General features: G+C 39.9%; 1 protein-coding gene across 3 annotated transcripts in view; it reads right to left on the reverse strand.

The window, feature by feature from the left end:
- Positions 1 to 25,009, reverse strand: part of PRKCZ (protein kinase C zeta) — a 96,425-nt gene that overhangs the window by 60,123 nt on the left and 11,293 nt on the right. For 2 of the 3 annotated variants that reach the window (XM_082230111.1, XM_082230112.1), the window contains exons 4-5: positions 20,819 to 20,908; positions 19,842 to 19,892 (exon numbers count right to left, since the gene is read on the reverse strand). In XM_082230111.1, the coding sequence (XP_082086237.1) occupies positions 19,842 to 19,892; positions 20,819 to 20,908 (141 nt within the window). Of the gene's footprint in view, positions 1 to 14,148; positions 14,254 to 19,841; positions 19,893 to 20,818; positions 20,909 to 25,009 lie in introns of those variants that run through there. The other variant, XM_082230113.1, reaches the window with a different exon arrangement.

Here is a 25,009-nt window from a genome sequence, read left to right on the forward strand (position 1 = left end):
TGGTTTCCAGACCTTTTATCATCTTGGTTGTCCTCCTCTGCACACACTCTAGCTTGTCAATAGTCTTCTTAAATTTTGGTGCCCAGAAATGGGCACAGTATTCCAGGTGTGGTCTGACCAAGGCAGAATAGAGGAGTACTATTATTTCCCTTGATCGATACTTTTGTTGATGCAACCAGAATAGTATTAGTTTTTTTGCTGCAGCATTACACTGTTGACTCATAGAATTGTTGAGTTGGAAGGGACCCAGAGGGTCATCTAGTCCAATACCTTGCAATGCAGGAATCTAAACTAATGTTAAGCTTATGGTCTACTAAGACCCCTAGATACTTTTCACGTGTACTTTTGGCAATCCAGATATTCCCCATTTTATATTTGTGTAGCTTGCTCTTCCTGCCTACATGTAGAACCTAACATTTGTCCTTATTGAAATTCATTTTGCTAAGTTTTGGCCCAGTCCTCCAATCTGTTAAGGTCATCTTGAATCCAGATTCTATCTTTGGTGGTACAGGCTACACCTCCCAGTTTGGTGTCATCTGTAAATTTGATGACATCACAGCTCTACATAGCTAATTGAATTTAACTGTAACTGAGGCCAATTAAGCTCTCCCATTGCCTTGGCTCTGGGGTGAGGAGGGAAAGAGGAACCCAGGCTAGAACTCCATATCATATTGGGTAGATGGTTTCATTATTGCAATGCACTGTAGAAATTTGGCTTAGACTACTCTAGTCCTGCATTGCTAAACGTGCATAGTTGGGTGTTGAAGTGCATATACTTTTTCCATTGATCTGGACACTCTACTTCTGTTGATGCAGCCTAGAGTTCTTGTACCATGCAGCCATGGTATTTCAGTGTTGCCTGTTCTCAGCCATGACACATTGCTCAAGCTGAATTGCCTCTTTTAATTTGTAAGCGTGAGAAAGGATCACATTTGCTGATGTTAAAAAAGCAGACTAACATACAAGAAGGTAATCAGGAAGACTGGGCATGGCATGTCAGGTTTTGTAAGTTGGAAGTATAGTCAAACCCAAGATCAGATTGACACCAGCATTTTACATGGCAGATGCACTCTCCCACACCTTGGGCGATACTATAGTGCAAGACCTGAAAATCTGCTTACACTTGCTGAAAACAAAAAAATAAAATACTACGCTGTAAAAATGAGTTAAAACAGGCCCCTTCCCTTCCCAAAAGATTATTTAAAAAAAACAACCAAGAGAACATCCCATATACTTAATGCAATAGAACCTATCAGAATCAATTTGTGGAATTCTCAGCAGCAAAACACATTTACAGTAGTTGGAGCTTTCAGGTAGCATTTTAGGACAAAATTAAAATTATCTTTGTGACTGGAGGAATGTATTTGTAGCACATAGAGAGGCTCAGCAAATTTCTGTCATGCACCTAAGAGATTAGGAACCATTTTTTGTTTCTTGGGTGATCAAGGTGTAGCATAGACCTATAGCCTGTACTGTTGTTGTTTCTTACATGGAAGTGCAAACATGTGGGAGGCAAAGAAACAATGTAGGCATTTTTTAACTGTGTTTTGATCTTGAAATTGTTTTCAATATCCAGGAATGCTGTTTCATGCTATGCTAAAACCTCTATAACAAATCAAGAAAAAACAACACTCAATTACTTAACAAATTTGTTTACAGCTCTTCAATAAACATTTTCACAGTGCTTCACTTTTTTAAAAGAAAGATATAATATAATGTCAACAGAGCAGTACAATAAATATTGCCACATAGAAATTGGTCACCAAGTTCAAGGGCTTAGGAAAATCATAAGAATCATAAGATCTTTACCTTACAAAGACATATTAACATTGGTGCCAAGTGAGTTAGCCTATGAAGCACTGGTGAAATATCTTTCAAATTATCAATTCCAGCTAGTAGCCTAGCTGTTATAAGGTGCTGCCCATTTTAGGCATGTCCAAATGGCACGCAATTGCTGACGTGCACGTCCTTTTGGACCTGGAAGAGGAAAGAACGGGGAGCAAGTCAGAACAGAACCCCCGGGCAAAATGGTTGCTGCCTGTATTTTCAACCAACTGTAGCTTCCAGTCTTCAAAGTCAATATTCTGCACAACAGCAAACAGCTGCAGCAAATACTTGAAGGCTCAGGTGAATCAATGATTCCACAAGCATCCATGGGTTACTCCACTGAAGTAATTGAGCCTGAACCCTGTTAAATACCCATCCACTCTGGATCATAGCATATGCCAACTATATTTAATTCAGAAATGAAGACACACTAGAGTATAGTTATACAAACATGGTTGCGTAATCTCGTCCATATCTCTTACACAGTATTTATGGTATTGTAAGGTGTAGTAACTTCAGCAGGATACAGTTACTGCTGTCAAGAAGAAAGACAACAAATGCTGACTTATTGCGCTGCATACAGACATTTAGCAGTGTGGGCTGGATATGGACTTTGAAACAAATTGTCTATGCCATTAACATCACATTAATTTTTTTATCTGCAGTCACATTCAAACAAAGAATTGTTTCAAGATATTGAAATATTCTCCAACTAAATGCAATATCTTTTGGCTTTTGCATACATAGTCCTGGCCTTTCACCGACTTTATCATAGAATTGTAGAGTTGGAAGGGACCACGAGGGCCATCTAGTTCAACCTTCTGCAATGCAGAAATCTTTTGCCCAACGTGGGGATCACAACCAGGCAATTAAGAGTCACAAGCTTACTGACTGAGCTATCCATACAGGATCCAACCGTCCATCAAGGAGTGAAACTGTCTAGTAAAAAGAGAACCCAACTAACTTTGCAGCCTGAGCACTTAAGACGAGAGCAGAGTATCACCTCAAGAATACAAAAGTTGGCCAGCTCAAGTATAAATGATAATTATTCAGGAAAAGCACAACTCAAGAACACCAAGTAGACATTTTCCGGAACACACCAACCTTTATTAGAGAACTCTAAAATTGTATCAAGGTACAATATTTTTTAAAAAATGAAATTAGAATGCAGTGAAGAACCCTTCATTTGGGTGACATTAGAGTAATAAATCTGCCCAAAATAGCTTAGGGTGATTGACATCCAATTAAAAACAGAAGACTTGAACAATTCTTTCACTTCAGGAGCTTAGATATTCCAAGAAAGTATTTATAGTTGCCAGCAGAAGAAATTCTTTCAAGAGGGTTTTCAAAAAAACTGAGGTTCAAGTTCAACAGATTCATGAAGGCCTGTAAGCAATATTTTATCCTTAAATATTCTTTCTACCCTTGCATAATCCTACAGAATACTAGAACAGCAATCTTTCTTGAAAACAGGGCAAAACGATTTCATTAAGTTTTACAGCCCATTTTGTATCTACATTTCAAAACAATCATACTTCAAACTTATAAAGCATTTCCTTAGTTATCACATTCTTATGGAAGTCGCTTTGTCTGATCTCTGCAGATGCAGCCCCTCTAGCATTTGTATGTCCAGTATCATTTGTCAGACATGAGGAAACAGAAAAGAAATCCATGATAAATATACATTGGATAGGCAACATTCTAATATGATCACATGCACTTTGCTTTGCTTTAAAGCTGATGGGGTGGGGAGTACTTTAATTGGGCAAGCCAGATGAAAAAGTGGCCAACCCTCTTTGGGCCACATTTGATAAGTAGGTGTGGATCATCTGAAGTCATATGACATCAGGTAGATCTGATCCCACCTGAAAATAAGGCTTCAAAGGTGTTCTTTGGCTGTTGCAGATTTAAATGTCTCGTGTCAGGTAAGCAACAGGGGGGCGTGTCCAGCTAAAAATGTCAGCAGGTCTAATCCATCTATCTGAGCTAGATCAAAGTGTTTTCTCCTATCAGATTATCACATTGATACCCCCTACCCCTCAGATTCTCAAGAGGCAACTAAATTTGCTGACAGTGAATAAGAGATCCAGAGTTCCTCACCGCTGCTTCTAAAGAGATGATGATGTACAAAGTGTACAGAGAGGTAATGGTTTATAATCTAATAAAACAGCATTATATATTCCAGAGTTGCAGGTAATTAAGGACATGCTCTTAATAAAGCCACATCTAGTTTTGTTAGCCAATAATCCCCACTATGGTCCTCCAAGCTTGCCATCATTTTCTTCTTACAGTAGCATAAAGACCTTCATATTCATTAATAAAGCCTATTTATTGGAATGGTTAGCCCAGTTTTTGAACACATGGGTTTGTTTATAGTCTACCAGCTTATAGATGGCTAAACATAAGATGCAATTAATCAGCACTTTAGCTCACAAGTTATTACACTAGAGGCTAGTTAACACACAGCATCACTGGCGGAGGAAGAGGAGTGCGAGGGGGGAGTGCACCGCCCCCGGCAGTGTGATCCCAGTGGGCTGCCATCGCAGTTCCCCCCGCCCGCACTGGGCACTACACCCCCACAGGCGGCACACCACACCCCTATGGGTGGTGCGCCACGCCCCTGGGACGCATGCCAGCCCCGCCCCCACCTGCTCTCCGCCCCCCAGTGCCGGAGCATGAAGCTCTGCCACTGCACAGCACCAAACAAATTTTGCCTTCAGAAATAACTGCAGACGATGATTTGCCACAAACCAGGAGGAAACTACCGTATTTTTCGTCCCATAGGATGCTCCGTCCCATAGGACGCACCTAGTTTTTTCGGGGGGAAATAAAGGAAAAAGTGTTTTCCTTTATTTCTCCTCCCAAACCAGGTCGGGGAACAGCGGGATGGCGGCGCTGCGCCTCCCCGTTGTCCTCCGAGCTTCTGGGGCTGGCCGATGTCTGCCCAGCGCGAGGGGCTCTCTGCTTCAGGGTGCCCCGCGCGCAGGGCGGCAGGCTACTATCCGCAGCATGGGGAGCCCTGCGGGAACTCCCACACGGCTCCCCACACTGCGGATGTCTGCCAGGCGCGCAGGGTGCTCTGCTTCAGGGCGCCCCGCACACCCGGCGGCAGGCTGCTATCCGCTGAAAGCAGAGCGCTGGGCGCACTGAAAGCAGAGCGCCCGGCGCTTCGGGAACACATTGCAGCCTAACCAGCCCTGCGGGAGTTCCCGCAGGGCTGCCTAGGCTGCGGATGTCTTCCCAAAGCGCCGGGAGCTCTGCTTTCGGGCACCCGGCGCTCCGGGAAACAGGCAGCTATCCGCAGCCTAGACAGCCCTGCGGGAACTCCCGCAGGGCTGCTTAGGCTGCAATGTGTTCCCGAAGCGCCGGGCGCTCTGCTTTCAGTGCGCCCAGCGCTCTGCTTTCAGCGCGCCCGGCGCTCCGGGAAGCAGACTGCTATCCACAGCCTAGACAGCTTCATATAATACCTCAACCATCCAAGCAATCATATCCAATCCTGTCACACTTAACAATATATATTTATTATACACATATATTTATTACACACTCAGAGCAGAGGGGAATAAGACAGCTTCTCTCCAATAACTCCCAACAAAAGAATTGTATCACACATGGTACTGAACCAGCCCATATCATCTCAAATAATAATCAACAGCAACACTGATAGAAACCACAAAGCAAACAAGAGCTGTTATAACAGCAGATAAAAAAATTAGCAGAGCTAATAAATTCTCTCACTACAGAACAGAAATGGGAATGAAGTCTGATTCAAGCTTCATGCAACATATGCATTTACTGCACATACAATACTGCTTGCGATGGTGAATGCTGCAAAGTGTGAAGGAAAGGCATATATATAAAAACACAGTGGGCACATACAACTCATCCATAGCTATGCATTCACTTGCACTTCTGCATTTTGCAACATTCTTCCTATGAAAACACAGCACACAAAGAGCAAACACTTCTGCAGCATAACATATGAATTAGCACTTAGTTAAAGAAAGCACTATCAACCAAATCTGAGCTCCACAACAACACTTCATGGAATAAACCCTGGATTCTGCAGCAGCAGAAGCAGAAAATTTTAAGGTTATCACTTAATACATGCAATTGTCCCGTGAGTATCACAGAACTAATGCAGATATAACACTATTCTCCTCTTAATCAAGGTTTAGGGATGGACAGTGGGCCTCCCATATCTAAAGCAAGCTGACCCTTTCCCCACTGGTTTTAACACTGAGTAAGGCTTATGTTGTCACAGACTATAACCATAGTTAAAATTAATCTGGGTTTGTTTTTAACCAAGAGTGATGACTAGCTTCATACCATGATTAGCAGCAAGCCTTGGTAAGTTCAGTGATACAACTCAATAGAGAACATTTGTTTTGTACGCAGAAGGTCCCAGATTCAAATCCCAGCATCTCCAGGTAGGGAAAGAAAGGATCCCTGTCTCAAATCCTGGAGAGCCACTGTCAGTCAGTGTATATAATGGAGGGACAAAAAGCTTGATTCTTTCTATGTGTCAACCATGACTAGCATTAATGCTGACATACCCTTAGCTGTCATGAATGCCAAGAAAAGAAACATGGGATCCCGTAACACTCCTGTAATTATGGCTAAGGGATAGGGCATTGTGTTCATCTGAATACACCAAGTAGGAAGACTTGGAAATATCATAGTGGCTTTGTTGAGGAATGCAATGGAAGACAGCAAAATATTCATTAGGGAAAAGAAACAGGGATGTGTATCCCTTAAACACATAAGGGGCAGGGGACAGGACTTAAGTTCCCGCACTTTTATAGACTGAATAACCTTTTACATTTCCCATGTTAGTATTTCAGATCAAACACCATATATTCCATTATTTAGACTGCCAAATGGCCTCCACTACTAATGTCCCATATATTCATAAGTACACATAGTAGAAACAGCAAACCAATGCTATCTTAATAGTGCAATAAATGTCATTATTAATTTTTTAGATTTTGTACCCATTCTTAACCTTAAGGTCCCAGGGCAGATCATAACAACAGAATATATGACTATAAGAACAGATAAAACTGTTAAACTACATATTCCAATAATATGTTTTATGCCCTGCCCCACCCACAGGGCCTTTTAGTATCTATCCACGTACTCAGTTATCAAGAACAAGCTTATGTCATCCCCTCCACATTAGATTTGAGATATATGGCCTGATCAATTCCTAGTTGATTGAACACAAGTAAACTCAATCCAATGGGCTTTTTTAAAGGGGAAAAAATATACAGGTTACCATATTTATCATCATTAATTGAAACACTCAACTATGGAAAGCTAGCAGACGCTTCTTTAATATACAGCTTTAAGACCCACATTTAATTACCTGTTAAAAGAAGTGCTTGCTTGTAAAAGTCCAATTGCATACATGCTGCACAGTTCCATTAATCTTTCAGCCTTGCAGAAACTCACACTTTAATACCTTTCACCCCTCTACAACCATCTATGTCTTATGGAAGCCTTCCCATTGGAGACATGCTTGCTTGCTTAACTGCACGAAGCTCAATTGCCATAGGCAAGAACTCAAGTGGCAACCATGCAGTACAGAGGCAACTGTGAACTCCTCCCACCTTCCTCCTAGCCTTAAAGGGATACAATCTTGGACAGAGATCTTGAAACAAACATACAACCAGCTCAGAACTACAGATTGGGACTCAGTACAGTGGTACCTCTGGTTACAGACGCTTCAGGTTACAGACTCCGCTAAAACAGAAATAGTACCTTCGGTTAAGAACTTTGCTTCAGGATGAGAACAGAAATCGTGCGGCGGAGGCACAGCGGCAGTGGGAGACCCCATTAACTACAGTGGCACCTCAGGTTAAGAACAGTTTCAAGTTAAGAATGGACCTTCAGAACAAATTAAGTTCTTAACCCGAGGTACCACTGTACTACCTTTAAGGGTTAGCAGACCTTTAAGGCCAGGAGAGGCTTTTCCAGACACAGAGTACACCAACATGACTAATATTTTTATAGCAGGATGGCCTACCAAACCTACCCTGAGTAGATGCTACTATAATGTATGCCAGCTGAAGCCATACCACACACTATTCCAGATTGTGACTGGATTTAGACACAATGGTTTGGACATGTTTCAATGTTACATGCATGAGCCTTGGGCTCATTTGCTTCCCTCCTCTTGTAGAGGATATTAGAAGCTTTCATTTCTGTTTTCAATGAACTGCAGTTTAATATTGAGATGTAACACTAAACATAAGTTAACTATGGTTTATTGTAGCAAGCTAGCTTCATTAACCAACATTTGAAGTTGGCTTGTTTCTGCATAACTTGGGAGAAGTATGAGAAAAAATGGGGGGGGGAGGTGAGAGGTTAGTTACACAGCACAGACATGAAGGCAGTGAGAGAGAAAGTAAACTAATGTCCAAAAGGAATTACTTTCTTTTGCTCTCCAAAACAAGTGTTGTGTCTGTCTGCTGTACTAAAAAAAACACACGTCTGTATACTTATTTGAGAATACAGCACTACCTACCACAAGGGTACACCATAGTTAAGGCTAACCACTGCTTGTCCTGGTTCAGACATAATGCCAAAGTGTGGTTAGCTAAAAACAGAAGTAAAGACTTTTAATCTCTTCATAGCTACACTGGAGAGAGCAATGAACAAGCTCAAGGCTCTTTCAGGTAGCATTAAGCCATAACAAGAGTATCAAATGAGTCTGAAATTTAAGTAATTTTTGCTTCAGCTGGCAGCACTTTGCTTGTCTAACAGTCAGAAATTAAAAATGCTGCTGCGCTTAACGCAGCCTTGCAATAAATCTGCAAATGTTATCATCTAACAGAAATCTATATTAGTCCACCTGTCAACAGATATCTATGTTAGATTCTGAAAGAAAAGAGAGTTTACTTTTTCCCATTGTGCAAGACTTCCATGCCAGGTCACCTAAAGTGACTTTTACTCAACACACAGGTGGCTATTTACAAACCTAATTGATATAATGTAAGTATTTTAATTTCCAGTACAAGAGAAAATTTTAGACATCTCCACATTAAAAAGCAATCATTTCAACCAGGGACAAAGCAACTTGCTTCAGAAAGTCACTATAAACAAACAATTGCAGATGTTTCCTTTATAGTCCAACTCTAGACAATGCAACAGTTTAAATCAGCTGTTTTGGTTTCCTTTAATTTCTGTTCTGCAAAGTGATTTCAAGCTGCATGTAACATGCAGCCAATTCTCCACAAGAGGACCTGTTTTTGACGTTTCACACATAATACTAGTATGTGTAAAGCACTCTATAAATACTTATGTTTTTATTTAAATCTCTGCATAACCTTGATACTAAAGCTACTTGATAATAATTAAGAAATGCTTCACACTAAATCAATTCACAACTTATCTGTTGGTTTCAACCAAGAAATAATTCTGAACATCAATTCTGACTATACATGAGTTCTCAGAAGTTCAATATTTTATATATTACATTCAAAATACAATTCTCCTGTCTGTCAAACCATGAAGAAATAAGATTATAAACTATTTGTTTCTTAACAGAACTGGATGGCAATTGGGTGTTGAGGGCTGGCAGACTTCTATAAAACTTTAAGTGCCTTACTTGAAGTTTCTCAAATTATTATTGAGGCCAGTACACAAGTAAATAGTAGTTGCCCTAGCAACAGCAAAATACATGTATACATTTGACCACTATTGCTTGATGTGCAGAATTATGTCATTCACTTTCAATCAGACCTGCGTCCAGGTTTGAGAACAAAAGTTACACTACTGTTCTAGTCCTTGCTACAGCCCAGTTTGCACATGACTTAGTGCAAACAAGTGGGTTCCTGGAGAGAGGTCAAACTTTTTTGTAATTATTATTTTTAATGATAATAGGCCATGCTTGGTATTTATAACTGCATCAAATTACAAACATTTGAAGTTTCTAAACATTATCAATTATATCTGAATTACACATATGCCTATAGACTGGTCTTTGTGATATTTTTCCACAATAGGAGATGCTGCACATTTTCTAGTTAAACTTTTGGAAAACTGATTTTCACATCTTTTTTTCAGCTCTGAAGACAACACCCTCATTTGCACCTGACACTCATCCAAAGCATGGTTTAGTACCAACGAGCAAATATGGACCACCACTTTGCTTCTCTCCAATCATTTGGCTGCTGCAATGAATTAAACCATGGTTTGTCTTAGCATGTTATCTGAATCTGGGCTCATGGTACAACTGTTCCAGACAACCACAAACTATGGTTCCTCTTCATCCTGGAGAAGAGTGACTAGTGGGGTGCCACAGGGTTCTGTCTTGGGCCCGGTCTTATTCAACATCTTTATCAACGACTTGGATGACGGACTCAAGGGCATCCTGATCAAATTTGCAGATGACACCAAACTGGGAGGGGTGGCTAACACCCCAGAGGACAGGATCACACTTCAAAACGACCTTGACAGATTAGAGAACTGGGCAAAAACAAACAAGATGAATTTTAACAGGGAGAAATGTAAAGTATTGCACTTGGGCAAAAAAAATGAGAGGCACAAATACAAGATGGGTGACACCTGGCTTGAGAGCAGTACATGTGAAAGGGATCTAGGAGTCTTGGTTGACCACAAACTTGACATGAGCCAACAGTGTGATGCGGCAGCTAAAAAAGCCAATGCAATTCTGGGTTGCATCAATAGGAGTATAGCATCTAGATCAAGGGAAGTAATAGTTCCACTGTATTCTGCTCTGGTCAGACCTCACCTGGAGTACTGTGTCCAGTTCTGGGCACCACAATTCAAGAAGGACACTGACAAACTGGAACGTGTCCAGAGGAGGGCAACCAAAATGGTCAAAGGCCTGGAAACGATGCCTTATGAGGAACGGCTAAGGGAGCTGGGCATGTTTAGCCTGGAGAAGAGGAGGTTAAGGGGTGATATGATAGCCATGTTCAAATATATAAAAGGATGTCACATAGAGGAGGGAGAAAGGTTGTTTTCTGCTGCTCCAGAGAAGCGGACACGGAGCAATGGATCCAAACTACAAGAAAGAAGATTCCACCTAAATATTAGGAAGAACTTCCTGACAGTAAGAGCTGTTCGACAGTGGAATTTGCTGCCAAGGAGTGTGGTGGGGTCTCCTTCTTTGGAGTTCTTTAAGCAGAGGCTTGACAACCATATGTCAGGAGTGCTCTGATGGTGTTTCCTGCTTGGCAGGGGGTTGGACTCGATGGCCCTTGTGGTCTCTTCCAACTCTATGATTCTATGATTCTATAAATCGTAGGACAAACTTTGATTTCAACTCAAGGTTTGTCTGGAGAGAGCTAAATCACAAGCTGTACCTTAACTCAGCCCAGAGGTAAAATGATTTGGGAAGAGAAAATGAGCCATAATATCCTCTTCAGGAACCTGAATATTTGCTTATTCAAACTAACCCATAGTTTGACTTAGCATTACATACAAACTGCATTTACACCATGGTTTAGTGCAACATGCAAAACAGGAGAGGGTTGAAGAAAGCTTCAGATTTGTCTAGCTGGAAGTTGGGAAGTTTTCAGTTTCACTCTTCAGCTGCTGCTTGCTGGGTCACTAGAGCAACAAACTGTGGTTAATACTATTTTTAATATTAAATAAACCAACTTTTAAATGCAAAGCTAGTTGGTTGAAACTAATCATAGGTAAACCAGAATTCTACTTCTGAATGGCATGGCAATCAGAAAGCAAAAGCTTCCAGACTTCTCTTGGTTATTCAGAAGGGGAGAGCATGTGAGTCTGATGATTACTGTGGCTCATGCACATCACAGTAAACCACAGTTTGGTGCAGGGGTGGGGAACCTGTGACCTTGAGATTACTGCCCCAGCCAGCATGACCAATAGTCAGGGATGATGGACATTGTAATCTAGCAACCACAGGATCACAACCTTGGGTTTGGCATCAAAGGCAAATACAGTCACTGATTTGTAGATTCTGCCTCTTCTGAACTTTCTATGAAATTACAAAGCTGTGATTGCTGAATTAAGAGTTGTGGACAGTTAGGTATGACCTTTCACCTTTTAAGAACTATGATAGATATCCCTGAGATTCTCATTACCAGAGCACACTGCTCATGACTCTATTAACCCTGAAAGAAAAATGATTATTTAACAAGTTCAGCACAATTGCACATCTGAGCCAACAAGCAGTCAAGCAATTTATTAACAGGTCTGTCAAAAGTTCATATATTAAAAATCAAGGCTTGAGCTTGAGATAGCTGTACAGGTTTAAGAAGAACATTGCATTATGAAGCCTAGGTGATAGCACAAGGTGCTAGTGCAGATATAACACTCACAATCTCTTAACTATAACTATAGGTTACAGGATTGCACAGTGCACACATACCTCACATACAAACTGCCTCTCCCTGTGGCCTTAACTATTATTTAAGGATTAGGTCAAGTCCAATATTAACCATGAACCAAGACCAGCTCTAACAAGGATTCTCTCTAACCAGGTTTTGAAACTAACTATTACTAACTAAGAGATGATAGTAAAGGATTGAATAAAATTACGTTGACACTGGCCCTAGAAGACAGAGCAATTTATTACAAGGCAGAGCTGAGATGTGTGTAAGAAATTAAGCCACCTTTGCCATTTAATTTTATGTAGTATAACTTACAACGAAAGCCACGCACTAGACATCCTAAAATTAAACTTTCACTATATGCAAACCAATACATTTTAAAGTGTATGACAGTACTGCGTTGCAGCCAATGATAATCCTAGTCCACTGAAATTAATGGATTTGACTAAGGTCTATTAGTTTCAATGAGTCTACTATGAGTAAAACTTATAGTAGTTTGATACAATCCTATGGCACTAGAAATGTAAAAATCAGGTCATGTGCTTTCTAAAGTCAAACCAATAGTACCCCTTTAAAGAGGTTTCCATACACAGACCAATGTCTAAAGAGGTACTTCAGATGCAGTCAAGGGCAAACACAGGTATGACCAAAGTAGCAGGTCCATATGTAAGATAACACTCTGCTTTTGAAAGCCCTCAGATTTTAAAAGTAGATTGCCACGTGACAGGAAGGGCTGCCACTTGAGAAACAGAAGCCAAATGCCACCATGAACACATAAAGAATAGTTGTGTGATTCTTTGAATCCCAGCTATTATGCTATGGTCATTTCAGATTTAACGGGGAAAAAGAGAGAAAAGTATTGCTGCAGTTAAAGAGGAAGAAGTCATGTAACTTATTTTAAACAAACAAATCTGACATATGACAGCCATTCCCCATTTATTTTTCAGAGATAAAAAACATGTATGAACTTTGGGGGTTGGGATGGAGAGACACAGCACAAGCACACTAAAAGGGGCAGATCAGGGATTTCAGCACTGCTGATAAATAGTGGTACAGCTAATACCTACGTAACTGTTTACTTTTTACAAAAACGGTTGTACTACTCCCACACACACAATCTGTCTAGCCAATAAACCTCATTTCTTAGTACTGTAGTTGCAGTACAAAAGAAATGCTCTCTGCAAGCAAAGCTATGTCTTCAGAGTTGCCTCTATAGTCGCAGTCACTCTTTTCTTCACTGGGGGATGGGTCTTGTTCACGTGCTCTGAATAACCTAATCATTGCTGCTAATACAGCAACAAATAAAGGGAAAACCTGCCCGTATGAGTTGCACAATATTTACAGGCCACAAGCCGTTATTTCCTTCCATTTGAGATACCATGTACTACGTCCTTATAATATGTTGCACAGATAGAACAAAAATTCCCAAGGGAACATGCTGATTAAACACCAGAAAACCATTTAAGACCTAGAATTTAATTTTCAACAACAATATACGGCAATTGGATCATAAGGAACAACAACCGGCTCCAATATACAAATACCAGTACCAAATATAAAATATATACCTGGCAAAAGAAGATTGTCTTTTTATGGCTGAAGACTCCTGTGAATAAATATGATTAGATTTCTTGATCAGATTCTGTGGCTCAATGACTTGAAAAGGACATTGGAGAGGTGGGGGCTGCTATACAGTAAACAAGAGCAAAATAATTCTTCCCTTCCAGTCCTCTGTTGAAAAATATCAAATAAAGCTCTAGCATACGTTAACATCAGCTACTGCACAAAATACAATTTGACCATTAAACATATTGATTTAGTCTGATGTAGCAATGCAGTACCATTCGACTTCTCCTCAGCATGACGACAGAATACACTAATTCATTTTAAGCTTTTTTTCAAATGTATCCGATTAAACCAAACACTAAACAAATCTGCGAAATAAAGAAAGCAATACTCTCAAATAAACAGGCCCCAACTCACATACCGTCAGGTTTTTTGGGATACATTTCCTTCATTAATCTCTCTTAGCAGCAGCATCACTCACTCTGCATACTCCTCTGTCTGGTCTCTGTGCCCCCCCACCAAAAAAATCCGTCACCTGGCAAGAACACGTCTTTTCAGGGCAAATCCCCCCCACCCCCCACTATGTCTCAGAGCTCTTTCAGCCACATCCCAGTGCACGCAAGAGGCAGCGGCGAAATCTGTGTTTGTAGCAATTGTGGTTGCAGAGGAGGACTGTAGGCTAAGGCAGCTAGATAAGCAAAATGCTTACTTCTATTATCTATTGCACCACATGCACAGACATACTGCATCAATGGCTTCGGTTCACAACAATCACAGTAAAGGCACATAAAATCTACAGAAAAGAAATGCATTACTCACTGGGTTTTATTCTTTTGCTTCCTCAGCATGTAATTCTTTATGCTTTACAATGCAGTAGGCATGCAATGAGATTTCCCCTTGCCCTTATTTCACTGATGCTGCTGTGTGAATAGGACTAGACACCCAGAAAGGGCGACAGGCAGAATCAGCCTGAACATTAAGAACAAATATTTAATGGAAGCCTGGTTATCCTGTTCTCTCTTTCACATCTCTGCCTCATGTATCCAGGCACGGGTGGTACTGGCTCCCTTGGGAGGCTGTAGCTAGCAGCTGAGGCACAAACTAAAACATGGCATGGATGTCAAGGAGCCGATGACAGAAAGAACAAATATTCCTGTAATATTATGGACAGAGACTTTGCTAATAAACATACATTCACGAGGCCACAGCAAGCAGCTACAACAGAGGTATTGTTATGGCTCTCCATAGGCAAGGAATCAGAAGCCGAAAGCCAATTCAAAACTCAAAGTTGCCAGCCACAGTTTGTTTTTTAATAAATGATACTGCAGCCACATCAAGCCGCACAGTTACTCCTCCAACACCACAGAGCCCAGAGGCAGTTTCTTGGCAATAAAGTAGTAGATAAGGCTTCACTTGCTTTTTCCTACAGAGTGCCTCAACCACTTTTCATAATGTGGTTTTAACTATTTCCTAAATACTTAGCCCGGATAAATGCATCCAAGGCCCGAAGGCAAGTGGGTAACATTTGACATCCAAGAGAGATCATTTCATTTTACATCCATGAATCAATTAGCACATATGAACCTGCATTAAGGAGCTCCAGTACTCTACAACCTTACTCCACAGATCAGAATTCCAACTTGATCTGCATATGTATCAGTCCTGATTAAGGAAATTGCTGTTGTCACGCCCAGGACCTTTGATTAAGGAATAAATATAGCATTTACACACACGTGATAATTCAGACAAGGAAGTGAAGGGGTGGGAACACAAACAGGGTCACTATGAGTTCAGAGACTGAACAATGGTGAAATCCTATTTTATATCAGACTGTTGTGGTTTGCAGATGGGATTCTCATAAGAGTAGGAGGAAAGTCTGATTACATTACTAAATAAAATAAGCCTGAAATATTTATTTAAGCTTCTGAACAAATATAGTTCAATATGTTTCAGGAACACAATTTAGAACGGCTGCTTGAAACAGATGCAAACTAGCCCTGTTGAATTAATAGTATACAAAGCTTTGCTAATAGGAAAATATAGTTATCACATCTTATTTTCAAACGGAACCAAAGCAAAAAGCCATCACTAACGTTTACTCTAAAAATCAGAGTAAGTGAAAAGCATTTAAGGAAACAACTACTGGTTTCATGTATACCAAAGTTTATGGCAACAAAAAATGTAAACAGGCAGGCTCACACTCAAAAAATAAGGCCAGAAATCAGCATTCTGCTCACAAATCATGATAAAATATCTATTTTTTAATAACCTAAGATAAAATATGTGAAGTCATAAGGCAGAGGGGAGGGACAATTTGTCCAACTGCTCTCTATTCAACTCATTCCAGAAAGTCCATATTTTTGTACAATTGTAGAAAATTAGTCTGCAAAAAACAGATTGCTAATTTAAGCGGCAGCATATTTTGAGTGAACAAAGAATTAAAATTTCTCACTTATCCCTGAAAATAATTTTCCAGCATAGAAGTTTAAATATGGCTCACTATAAACACCAGACAGAAGAATGAGTGAGAATTTTAAAATCAATTAAACCAATGTTTATAAAAGATTTTTAAAGTTTCAACTTTATTTACATTGAGAAATTTATCAATATAAATATAGCAGATTCATACTATATCATCGCTCATATTAAACTTTATTTTACAGTTGACTGTATAATGACACTTAAAATGCTGCTAATGACGTTGACTGAAACCAGATAATTTATATACAAGCACTGCTCACACTTGAGCATAGTCCAAGTGTGCAGTACAGGCCCAGTTGTTTGAACAGTTAATAATTAATCCTAGCCAATACCATTTATTGGTTGGTAACCATTTTTAATGCTTAGTAATACAGGCAGCTCTCTCAGCACCATGTTTCCAGTAAGGTTCCATACCTATAGAATACAGATAATATCTGCGTTCTCAACACAAATCCTAAGAAGTCACTCACCAACTGCATCCTACTAGGCTTTTCAAACAATTCAAGTGTGATTCAACCTGACCACTAACACAGCAGTAGCGTGAGCATTCTACATACCAGTGAAGAACTAGGTCAACCGAGTCTATACAGATCCATAATTTATAAATGTGCCTGTCAAATCAAGACCTCTATGAGTACTAAGCTAACTGTCTTTATTATTCATTTATTCAGAGTATTTATAAGCCGCTTTTCAGACCACAGCCTCATACAACAATATACACAAAAGTACCTGCTGCCCTAATAAAAGTACCCATTTGAATAGTTATTCAATGAGGGAATCGAAGGGCTATATCCAAACTATGAAGCATTAGGCTTTGGTCTAGGGGCCTTTTTAAAAGCCACATTTCGTAATCATTAATATATGCAGAAATGTGTTTGTTTTCAACAGCTAGCACTATTTCATTTACCATAGCTGGAAGAGACTGGGACCTGTAAAGAAGCCCCAGAGAGATTTCATTTATTTCTGAGCTAAGCGGTCATAGGTTTCCAGGCATTACTACTATGAAAACTCACAGTAACCCATCTGCACTGCAAGGACATAATTCTGTTTCCCTGGCTATCCAAACTCTAGTTTATTTGTTATCCTAAGACTTCATAAGGTGTGCCATGCATAAAGGGTATTTAAACAAAGGCTGAATGGAAAGTCTGGGGCATTTAAGTACAATATACGGACTATTAAGATATCTCAGGATATATTAGCATGACCTTCAATGTTTAAAAGCATGCCAACCCTGTCTCAGTAACGTTGTCATCCTCAGCCTCCAGTTTTCTACTCAACTGCTGACTACCTATAAGCAAAAAGGAAATTGGATTTTACTAAGTGAACTAGCAGCCTCTTATTTCGGAGGGCAAATTCAAGGACTGATAATCTACTTTTTATTATATGTTGAAATAGTCTTATCAGAAATGAGCACCATCAAGTTGCATGCTGACATGCTAAAAGGGCTGTGTGAATCGATCCTAGGTCTACCCTCATCAAGCAGAATGCATAATAGTAATGGTCAGTGAGGACACAGATTTAATCGGATCACCAAGCATTTCTCTGACACCAATTTCTAGTTTCACTCTATTAAGGTCATTGAAAACTGAGCAATCTTGCCACGATGCTTTGGAGATTTTCCTGTAACTAAATAGCAGGGAATAAATCTTCCTTGTTCTCAGTTTATAAGAGACAACTAGAGTTTATTCAAGTAAATTCCAGGATGTGATTCTTTCAATCCCCCAAACCTGTATGTGATTCTTTCCTTTCTAGCTTTGATTCACTACAGAGCAGGAACGGCACAACTACTTCTGTATACCTATAAGGGGCTCTGAATGTGTAATTCTTGAATGGCAGCCCTCCCCTCACACATAAGCTGTAGTCTGCTTTTGAAACTCAAGGGAATTAGGGGTTCTGCTGTTCAAATGCTGCTTTAGGCATGCCTAAGGACCTGGGCACATAAGGTACCTGTATGTTTTAATTTTGTTAGATGGTCCATAAAAACTGCTCTATTATAGCAACAGTAGATCTAGGACTAACTGCTTGCTTTCCAGAATTCTCTGCTATTATTAATGTTGATCCCACAGAAGAGGGTTATAAACATATCTTGTGGCAGGAATAACCTCCAGGAAGAGGGAGGGAAGCTTCATAGAAGTTGAGCTCCACACACAAATACCCCCTTTAGTCCAGTTTGCTAACACAAACACGTGGGCAGGCAGACTAATAAAAAATGTTAAGGAGATATATTTTATTGAACCAACATCAGCAGATGAATAAGGGGATATCCAGACTTTTGAATACAAAAACTTTATTTCCTGATATTATATACCCCTGACATTTTATATCCCATCTTTCTTCCACCATGGAACCCAAGACAGTGTGCATTTGGTTCCATGGTACTAACCAGTCCTGCTTAGCTTCCGCAAAGTGGTGGTCTCATGTACCTTCAGATAATATCCTGGGATCTTACAGACATGGCTTATTTACCTGCCAAGGAATACTTCAGTTACACAGTGGTTGGTTCAATAAAATATGTAACTCTGCCTCAAATTGTGGCTTGCAAATGGCCTCTAATTGTGCCATTTTGTTTTTGTTTTTATGGGTAAACGCCTAAAATAGCTCAAGGTTTTTAAAAACTACCACCCACTCCTGAACAGCAGGCCCTCCTCAACAATGCTGTATCACAAATGTTTTAGAAATTTCTACTGATGTCATTTAGCAACAGGGTCTGCTCTTTTTAGAAGCACAAGTCTTAATCTCCCTCAGGCTCAAGGAATTAGTCATGTGCTTATTTGCATGTAGACTAAATGTTTACAAACTTTGGGATACTATGTGCAATTTTCTTTGTACTTTAAAATATAGATATCATGCAACAATGTAACATGCAGACACCCCGAAATATGAACATTTAACATTATCTTCAGTAGTGTCTTCTACAGTTTACACAAATTAGTTGCAACTGTTTCCATGAGTTGACTATAGTTTGATAAAATTGGTTGGATCCAGTTCATGAAACTAAGGTTTTACTGAAATCCATGAGACAAGTTGGACAGGCTTTAAGTCCCACTGATTTCAGTGGGAATGAAATGCAACTAACTTAGTCTGGATTCAACAAACTAACTGCAGTATTTCAGCACCAGAAGACTAATACTATACTGACCTCACTATACATCTGACACTTTCAGCATCTATTTGCATAATACCACCCACACTTGGAAAAGTAAGGTACCCAAGGTACCCATATTAATGCATATTAATGCATATTAATGCATTGATATGCATTAATGCATATATCTGAAACTCTGGCCCAACTTCTTTTCATAAAATACTATTCTAATACTTTCACAACTTTAGAAGTAGAAGGATTAGTGCATAAAGAACTATCAGCTTAAATGCTGCTCAGCTACTAAACAATTTTATGTAACAGGCAATAAATTTATCCTTTTCACCTATGATGAAAGTATTACCACTTATTAATGTGAGAATGAGTGAAATAAATTAAATACCTCCAAACACACTTCACAGTACATCACAAGCATTCTGAAGGACACAAACATGCTTTTCATAACAAAAATATTTTCAATGATAAGATGGTATTTTATACTGTAATGCAAACACACAGAGAAGACTGGACCACCACATTCAAGTACTTACGGTCTTCTCCTGGACATGGCATGCCTGGCTTTTCTGGAACACTGGGGAAAACTGCAATAAAACATAAAGTATATATTTATGTCTTAATGAATTACATTTTTAGCCATTCACTGTTTTATCCAAAAACAATAATCATATATTACTTCCACAACTGAAGAATACAAAGGCAGGGCAGTGTCTTAAAAATATATGGTTTAGGGCAAAGCTGCAGACAACAGGGTTTCAAATGGCATAGATGATGATCCAGTCAGTACAGAAGGCAAAAAAAAAAAAGGACTGTGGTGACTTCGCAGAAGCAATAGGCACTAAAAAGTGATTTATAGGATGAAGAGTACTAGATAAAGAGAGTGCTTTTTGAAGAATACTTTAAAATAAAGAAGTACAAATGTAGAAAAGGGGAAAACTGAAACATGAGACGGATGAGCTTGCACATCAAAACATCAATCTGGCAGACACAGGCAATAGGGGATATTGGGGCCAATTCATATGAATTTCATAGTTTTTTATACACCACTGAGAGATATTTTAATATATTAAGCAATATGGAAATTAAATAATCAAATATATCTGCTGGACCCAATGCTAAGCAGCCAACGAAACAGATCTTACAGCTATACCAGCTATGTTTAGACAGGGTTATTTCAAGATGGAGAGCATTACATGCACATATTGGATTTTTAAAAATTTTGTACAGAAAGACATGTACATGCTTGGAGAGTGGTGAGAGATAAGATCATATATGGGAACAGAAAGATGATGTGAGGGGATAAGATTATATCCAGGACTAGAAAGATTTAAGTAGCAAAACTTGCATTACATAATCTTTCCAAAAGGAGACAGAAAAGAAGAGCACAGCCAGACTTTTTGTCGAAAGCTTCAAACAGTAAAACTGACTGCTAAGAGGATACCATACAAAAAGGTATGTAAAATTGCTGTTTAAAGTTAAACAGATTGTTTCAGGAAGCACCATCACTTACCATGAATAATGAGCCCTTCATCTCTATGCTGACAGTACAAACGGAATGCTTCTTCCAGTTCCATCTGAGATGATATGGTACATGGATCACCTACCAAAAGAGAAAGAGAATGAGAACAAGGAGGAATAAGTAACCAAATTTACATGGCTCTACAATTCATGGTTTTGTTTGAAATAGCAGGAGTGTAGGTTGGAATCTTCGACGCCAAACATAGATTAACTCAGTATCTCAGCAAAACCAAGCAGTGACAACAAGTTCATGATTTTGCTGAAAGAAGTTGATCCCTCTACAAAGGCAAGATTCAGAGAGGCCCATGCAAAGTACTTGCACATGCACTTGGCGGGTGTAGTCAAATGGTTTTTTTAAGAGTAGCTTCTCACACCTGAACTTCTCCAAATAATCTCCATCCCTTTTGGGAAGGGATGGGTCTACTTATGCATCTGGAATATCAGGTATAGTGCTTTGGTATTCTTGCCATAGGCATCTTAGTTGCACAAATTTTCCAGAAATCCACTTGCCATGGTGGTGCCCCTCCCAAATCGGGCAATAAGGATAAGGCTCAGAAGAGCTTCAACTCCTCCAAATATATGGATCATTAGAACAAATTATAAGGTGTGGAGATGCAGAAGTTGAGCAAGTCACTCTGAAGGCTAGGACCAATTATCTGTGCTAAATGGAATCCTTGCTAGTTCCAGACTGAAAACAGAAGGGGAGAAGTCAGCTTTATCTGAAGGCAGAGAGACCCTCCTAAGTTCATAGTTCACAACATTAGAAATGAAAGTGTTTGCTTAGTCTAAATTGTAACAGCAATAAAAGACTACAGAAAAACTGCATGAGGTGGGGGGGGGGAATCCCACAGGGCAAAGCTACATACTCTTTTCCCATTGATATTATCCAGCTCCATCTAGCACTTTAAAATCTAAGAACAGAGCAAGCATTTTGAAATATATATAAATAATATAATATAAGTAAAAAAGGATGCATTACAAGGGGCAGGAGAACCTTTGTAAAGCAAATCCTCCATGTGTGCAAACTCTTCCTATGCATGTCTACTCAGAAGATAGTTCAGTAGAGCTTATTCACAGATAAGTGTGCATAGGATTTGTCTTCTTTGGTGATCGATCATTCAAAGTCGAGTAAGATTGTCCATGAACAGTCATTCAAAGTCGAGTAAGATTGTTCCATGAAAACAGTCTTAACAGTGAGTGTGTAAGTGACTCTGGAGGCCAATTCTGGATCCACAAGTCCTTCCACAGTGGGGACATAGGTTTATGGGTGGGACTTGATTACAGTGAGGGTTTGCCAAAGGTGCCTTCCTCTTAGCTCGTTTTTTCTTTTCACTCTGAGTTCATGCTTCTTCAAAGTCCGTAACACCTTGGTAAAAGCTGTTCTCCAATTGGAGCCCTCGCAGGCCAGTGTTTCCCAGTTATTAGTGCTTATACCACATTTTTTAAAAGATTTGCCTTGAGAGCATCTTTAAACCTCTTTTGTTGACCACTGGTATTTCGCTTTCCAATCTTAAATTGGGAATAGAGTAGCTGCTTTGGAAGACAATAATCAGACAACCAAACAACTTGACCAGTCCAATGAAGTTGATGTTGAAGAATCATTGCTTCGACACTTATGATCTTTGTGTCTTCCAGTACACTGACATTAGTTCGCCTTTCTTCCCAAGTGACGCATAAAATTTTTCGGAGACACCACTGATAGAATCTTTCAAAGAGTTGGTGAGGAATCAATGCTTGTAGTTGGGAATAGGTGGAAAGAAGTGCTATAATTTGAATACATCAGGTCCATCCTCCCCCAAGATATTTACTCAATTTGTATTGCAATTCTTAAAATGCAGATAATATGATTACAATATTATGATGGGACTGGATTACACAGTGGCTTAAATACAAAATTATGGCTGGCTACCAAGATGAGTCAGAATGGAAACATTCAGGTGCCCATACTATGTAACAAGTCTGGAGGAAGGTTCAGGTAATTCCTGGATTTTCAAGAACAGGATCAGCTATTATGTATTCCTTCAGCCTAACAAGCATAGGCACAACCTAAAACCAGTATAGCACTTTACAGAGGCTAATCTAATTGTATCTGATCCCCTCCTGCACACCATTTTAAGATTATAACTGAATACAGGGATTCAATACAATCAACAATTGAATAGTAACTAAAGATAACTTACACCAATCTTTCATTTTAAGTGAACCAAGGCCCTTTGCTTCAGAACTGCATGCTAAAACCAAGCTTTCCCCTGCCATTTCAGCAAGCAGGTCCAAGGAAAACTGCTTTGTGCTAATGGAGCAAGCCTCTGAAGGCACACTCACATCACCAAACAGCAAATCAATGGTTACAGCATTCCCCTTTGAACCTCTGACAGGTTTCAGTCACCTGATGCCATTAGAGCAAGCAGGTGATTTGACAGGTGGGCAATCCCACCCACCTATCAAAGTTGGCCTGTGGAGGGTAGAGGGATCCTGCCCACCAATATAAATACCTGGCCTCAAGTGTTTGAGTTCTAACACACAACAGGAATACATTAAAATGCCTGTAACTGGTAATCAGGAAATACAAAAACAACTTTGCTCCATTAACTTAAGGTTTTGCTTCATTTTGACAAAGAATCATTATCACAGGACACCCTAGGAAGCCACAGGCTCTTCCAGAAGCGCCATCTTGTGCCCAAGATTTTTTTGGGGAGGAGTGCACGCCGCGCATGTGTGACACCGTATCATCGGAAGAAGGCCTAGTATGGAGTGGCTTCCTCTCTTGCACTCAGGATGAGCCAGCCACTGAACCACGCTGCACTCTGCCTCCTCCACCCACTCAATGTTGAGTGGGGCTGGCTCCCTGCCAGCAGATATTGAGGGGACCAAAGGCACTTCCACCCCTAGGAGCTGGGCTCTTCAGTTGGCATCATTGGAAGAAAATATTTTTTAAGTTCTCCCTAAGAGTTCTCAAACTGTACAGAATTCTTATTCAGTAAATTAGTATCCATGAAGTATAGCTCAAGGCTGGGGAACCTCAGGCTGAGGATCAAATGCTGCCCTCAGGCCTGTCTATGTGGTCCTTTGGACTCTGCCCAGGTCACGAGCCTCAATGGCTCTGCTTGGTCCCCTCCTTGAGTGCTTTAGCTTGACTAAAACGTGTCCTTTAGGTGTAATAATGCTTCCTTCTGACCTGGACGGACATGTAGTTCTTGACATCCTTGAACAAACTGATAAAAATGACAGTAGTTAAGAACTGTTCAGCTGAAGATGTACATTCATTTTTTTCAATATGGTTGCTTTACTTTTAACCTCTTGAACCTTGTCTTAATAGACAGCTTCTACAATAATTTTAAAAGGTTAACTGAAATCCAAGTGCATAACACTGCAAAGTATTTTCCTTTCGTCACATGGATATTCCTTCCTCCAAGGAGATCAGCATATGCAGATATAGCAAGAGTGGCAGCATTCACATGTGGCAGGAAAGAATGGTAAACAGCTTACCATGAATGAGGAGATCACTCCTGCTTTGCTCCTTCTGTAGCAGCAGCAACAAACCATCATTCTACACTCGGCTCCAGCACTGAGATTGTTTGGAGAGCAGCGAACCGCAATGTGAAGCTAAACTTTGTTCTTGGTTTACCAATCATTGTTTGTTGGAAGTGAAACATACTGCAATCTCCAGTTCAGATGTCATGCCAAGCCAGGGACTGTGACTTGTTGCTCCCACTGGGGAAGGAGCAGAAGGGAACCAACCACCACGTTCATTGTAAACGGAATTTTTTATCTAACAAAATTTAATTTACCCGTTGATTGTAATAAAACCTCTAAGCGGTTTACAATAAATATTCAGATTACTGGAAAACAGCTAAAATGAATGATAAAAAGATGAAAACATGCCAACATCTCTGGATTGGCTATCCAAAACAAAAATGTTTTAATCGGGCACCAAAAAGTACAGTGGAGGCGCCTGCCTAGTGTCAACAGGCAGGGAATTCCGAAGTGCAGATGTTGCCATGTTAAAAAATAAATTCCTCACAACTTCAGAATAAGCATTTTGTGGCACCTGTAACAGTGTCAGTCCCACAGATCAAAGAAATTGAGTTGACACATATGGGAAAGGCAACTCCACAAGTAAACTGGTCCCAAGGTGTTAAGGGTTTTAAATACCAATAGTAACACCTTGAACTTGGCTGGGTAA

The sequence above is a fragment of the Podarcis vaucheri genome (genome assembly GCF_965113315.1).
Source record: "Podarcis vaucheri genome assembly, chromosome: 7".
Taxonomy (NCBI): Eukaryota; Metazoa; Chordata; class Lepidosauria; order Squamata; family Lacertidae; genus Podarcis; species Podarcis vaucheri.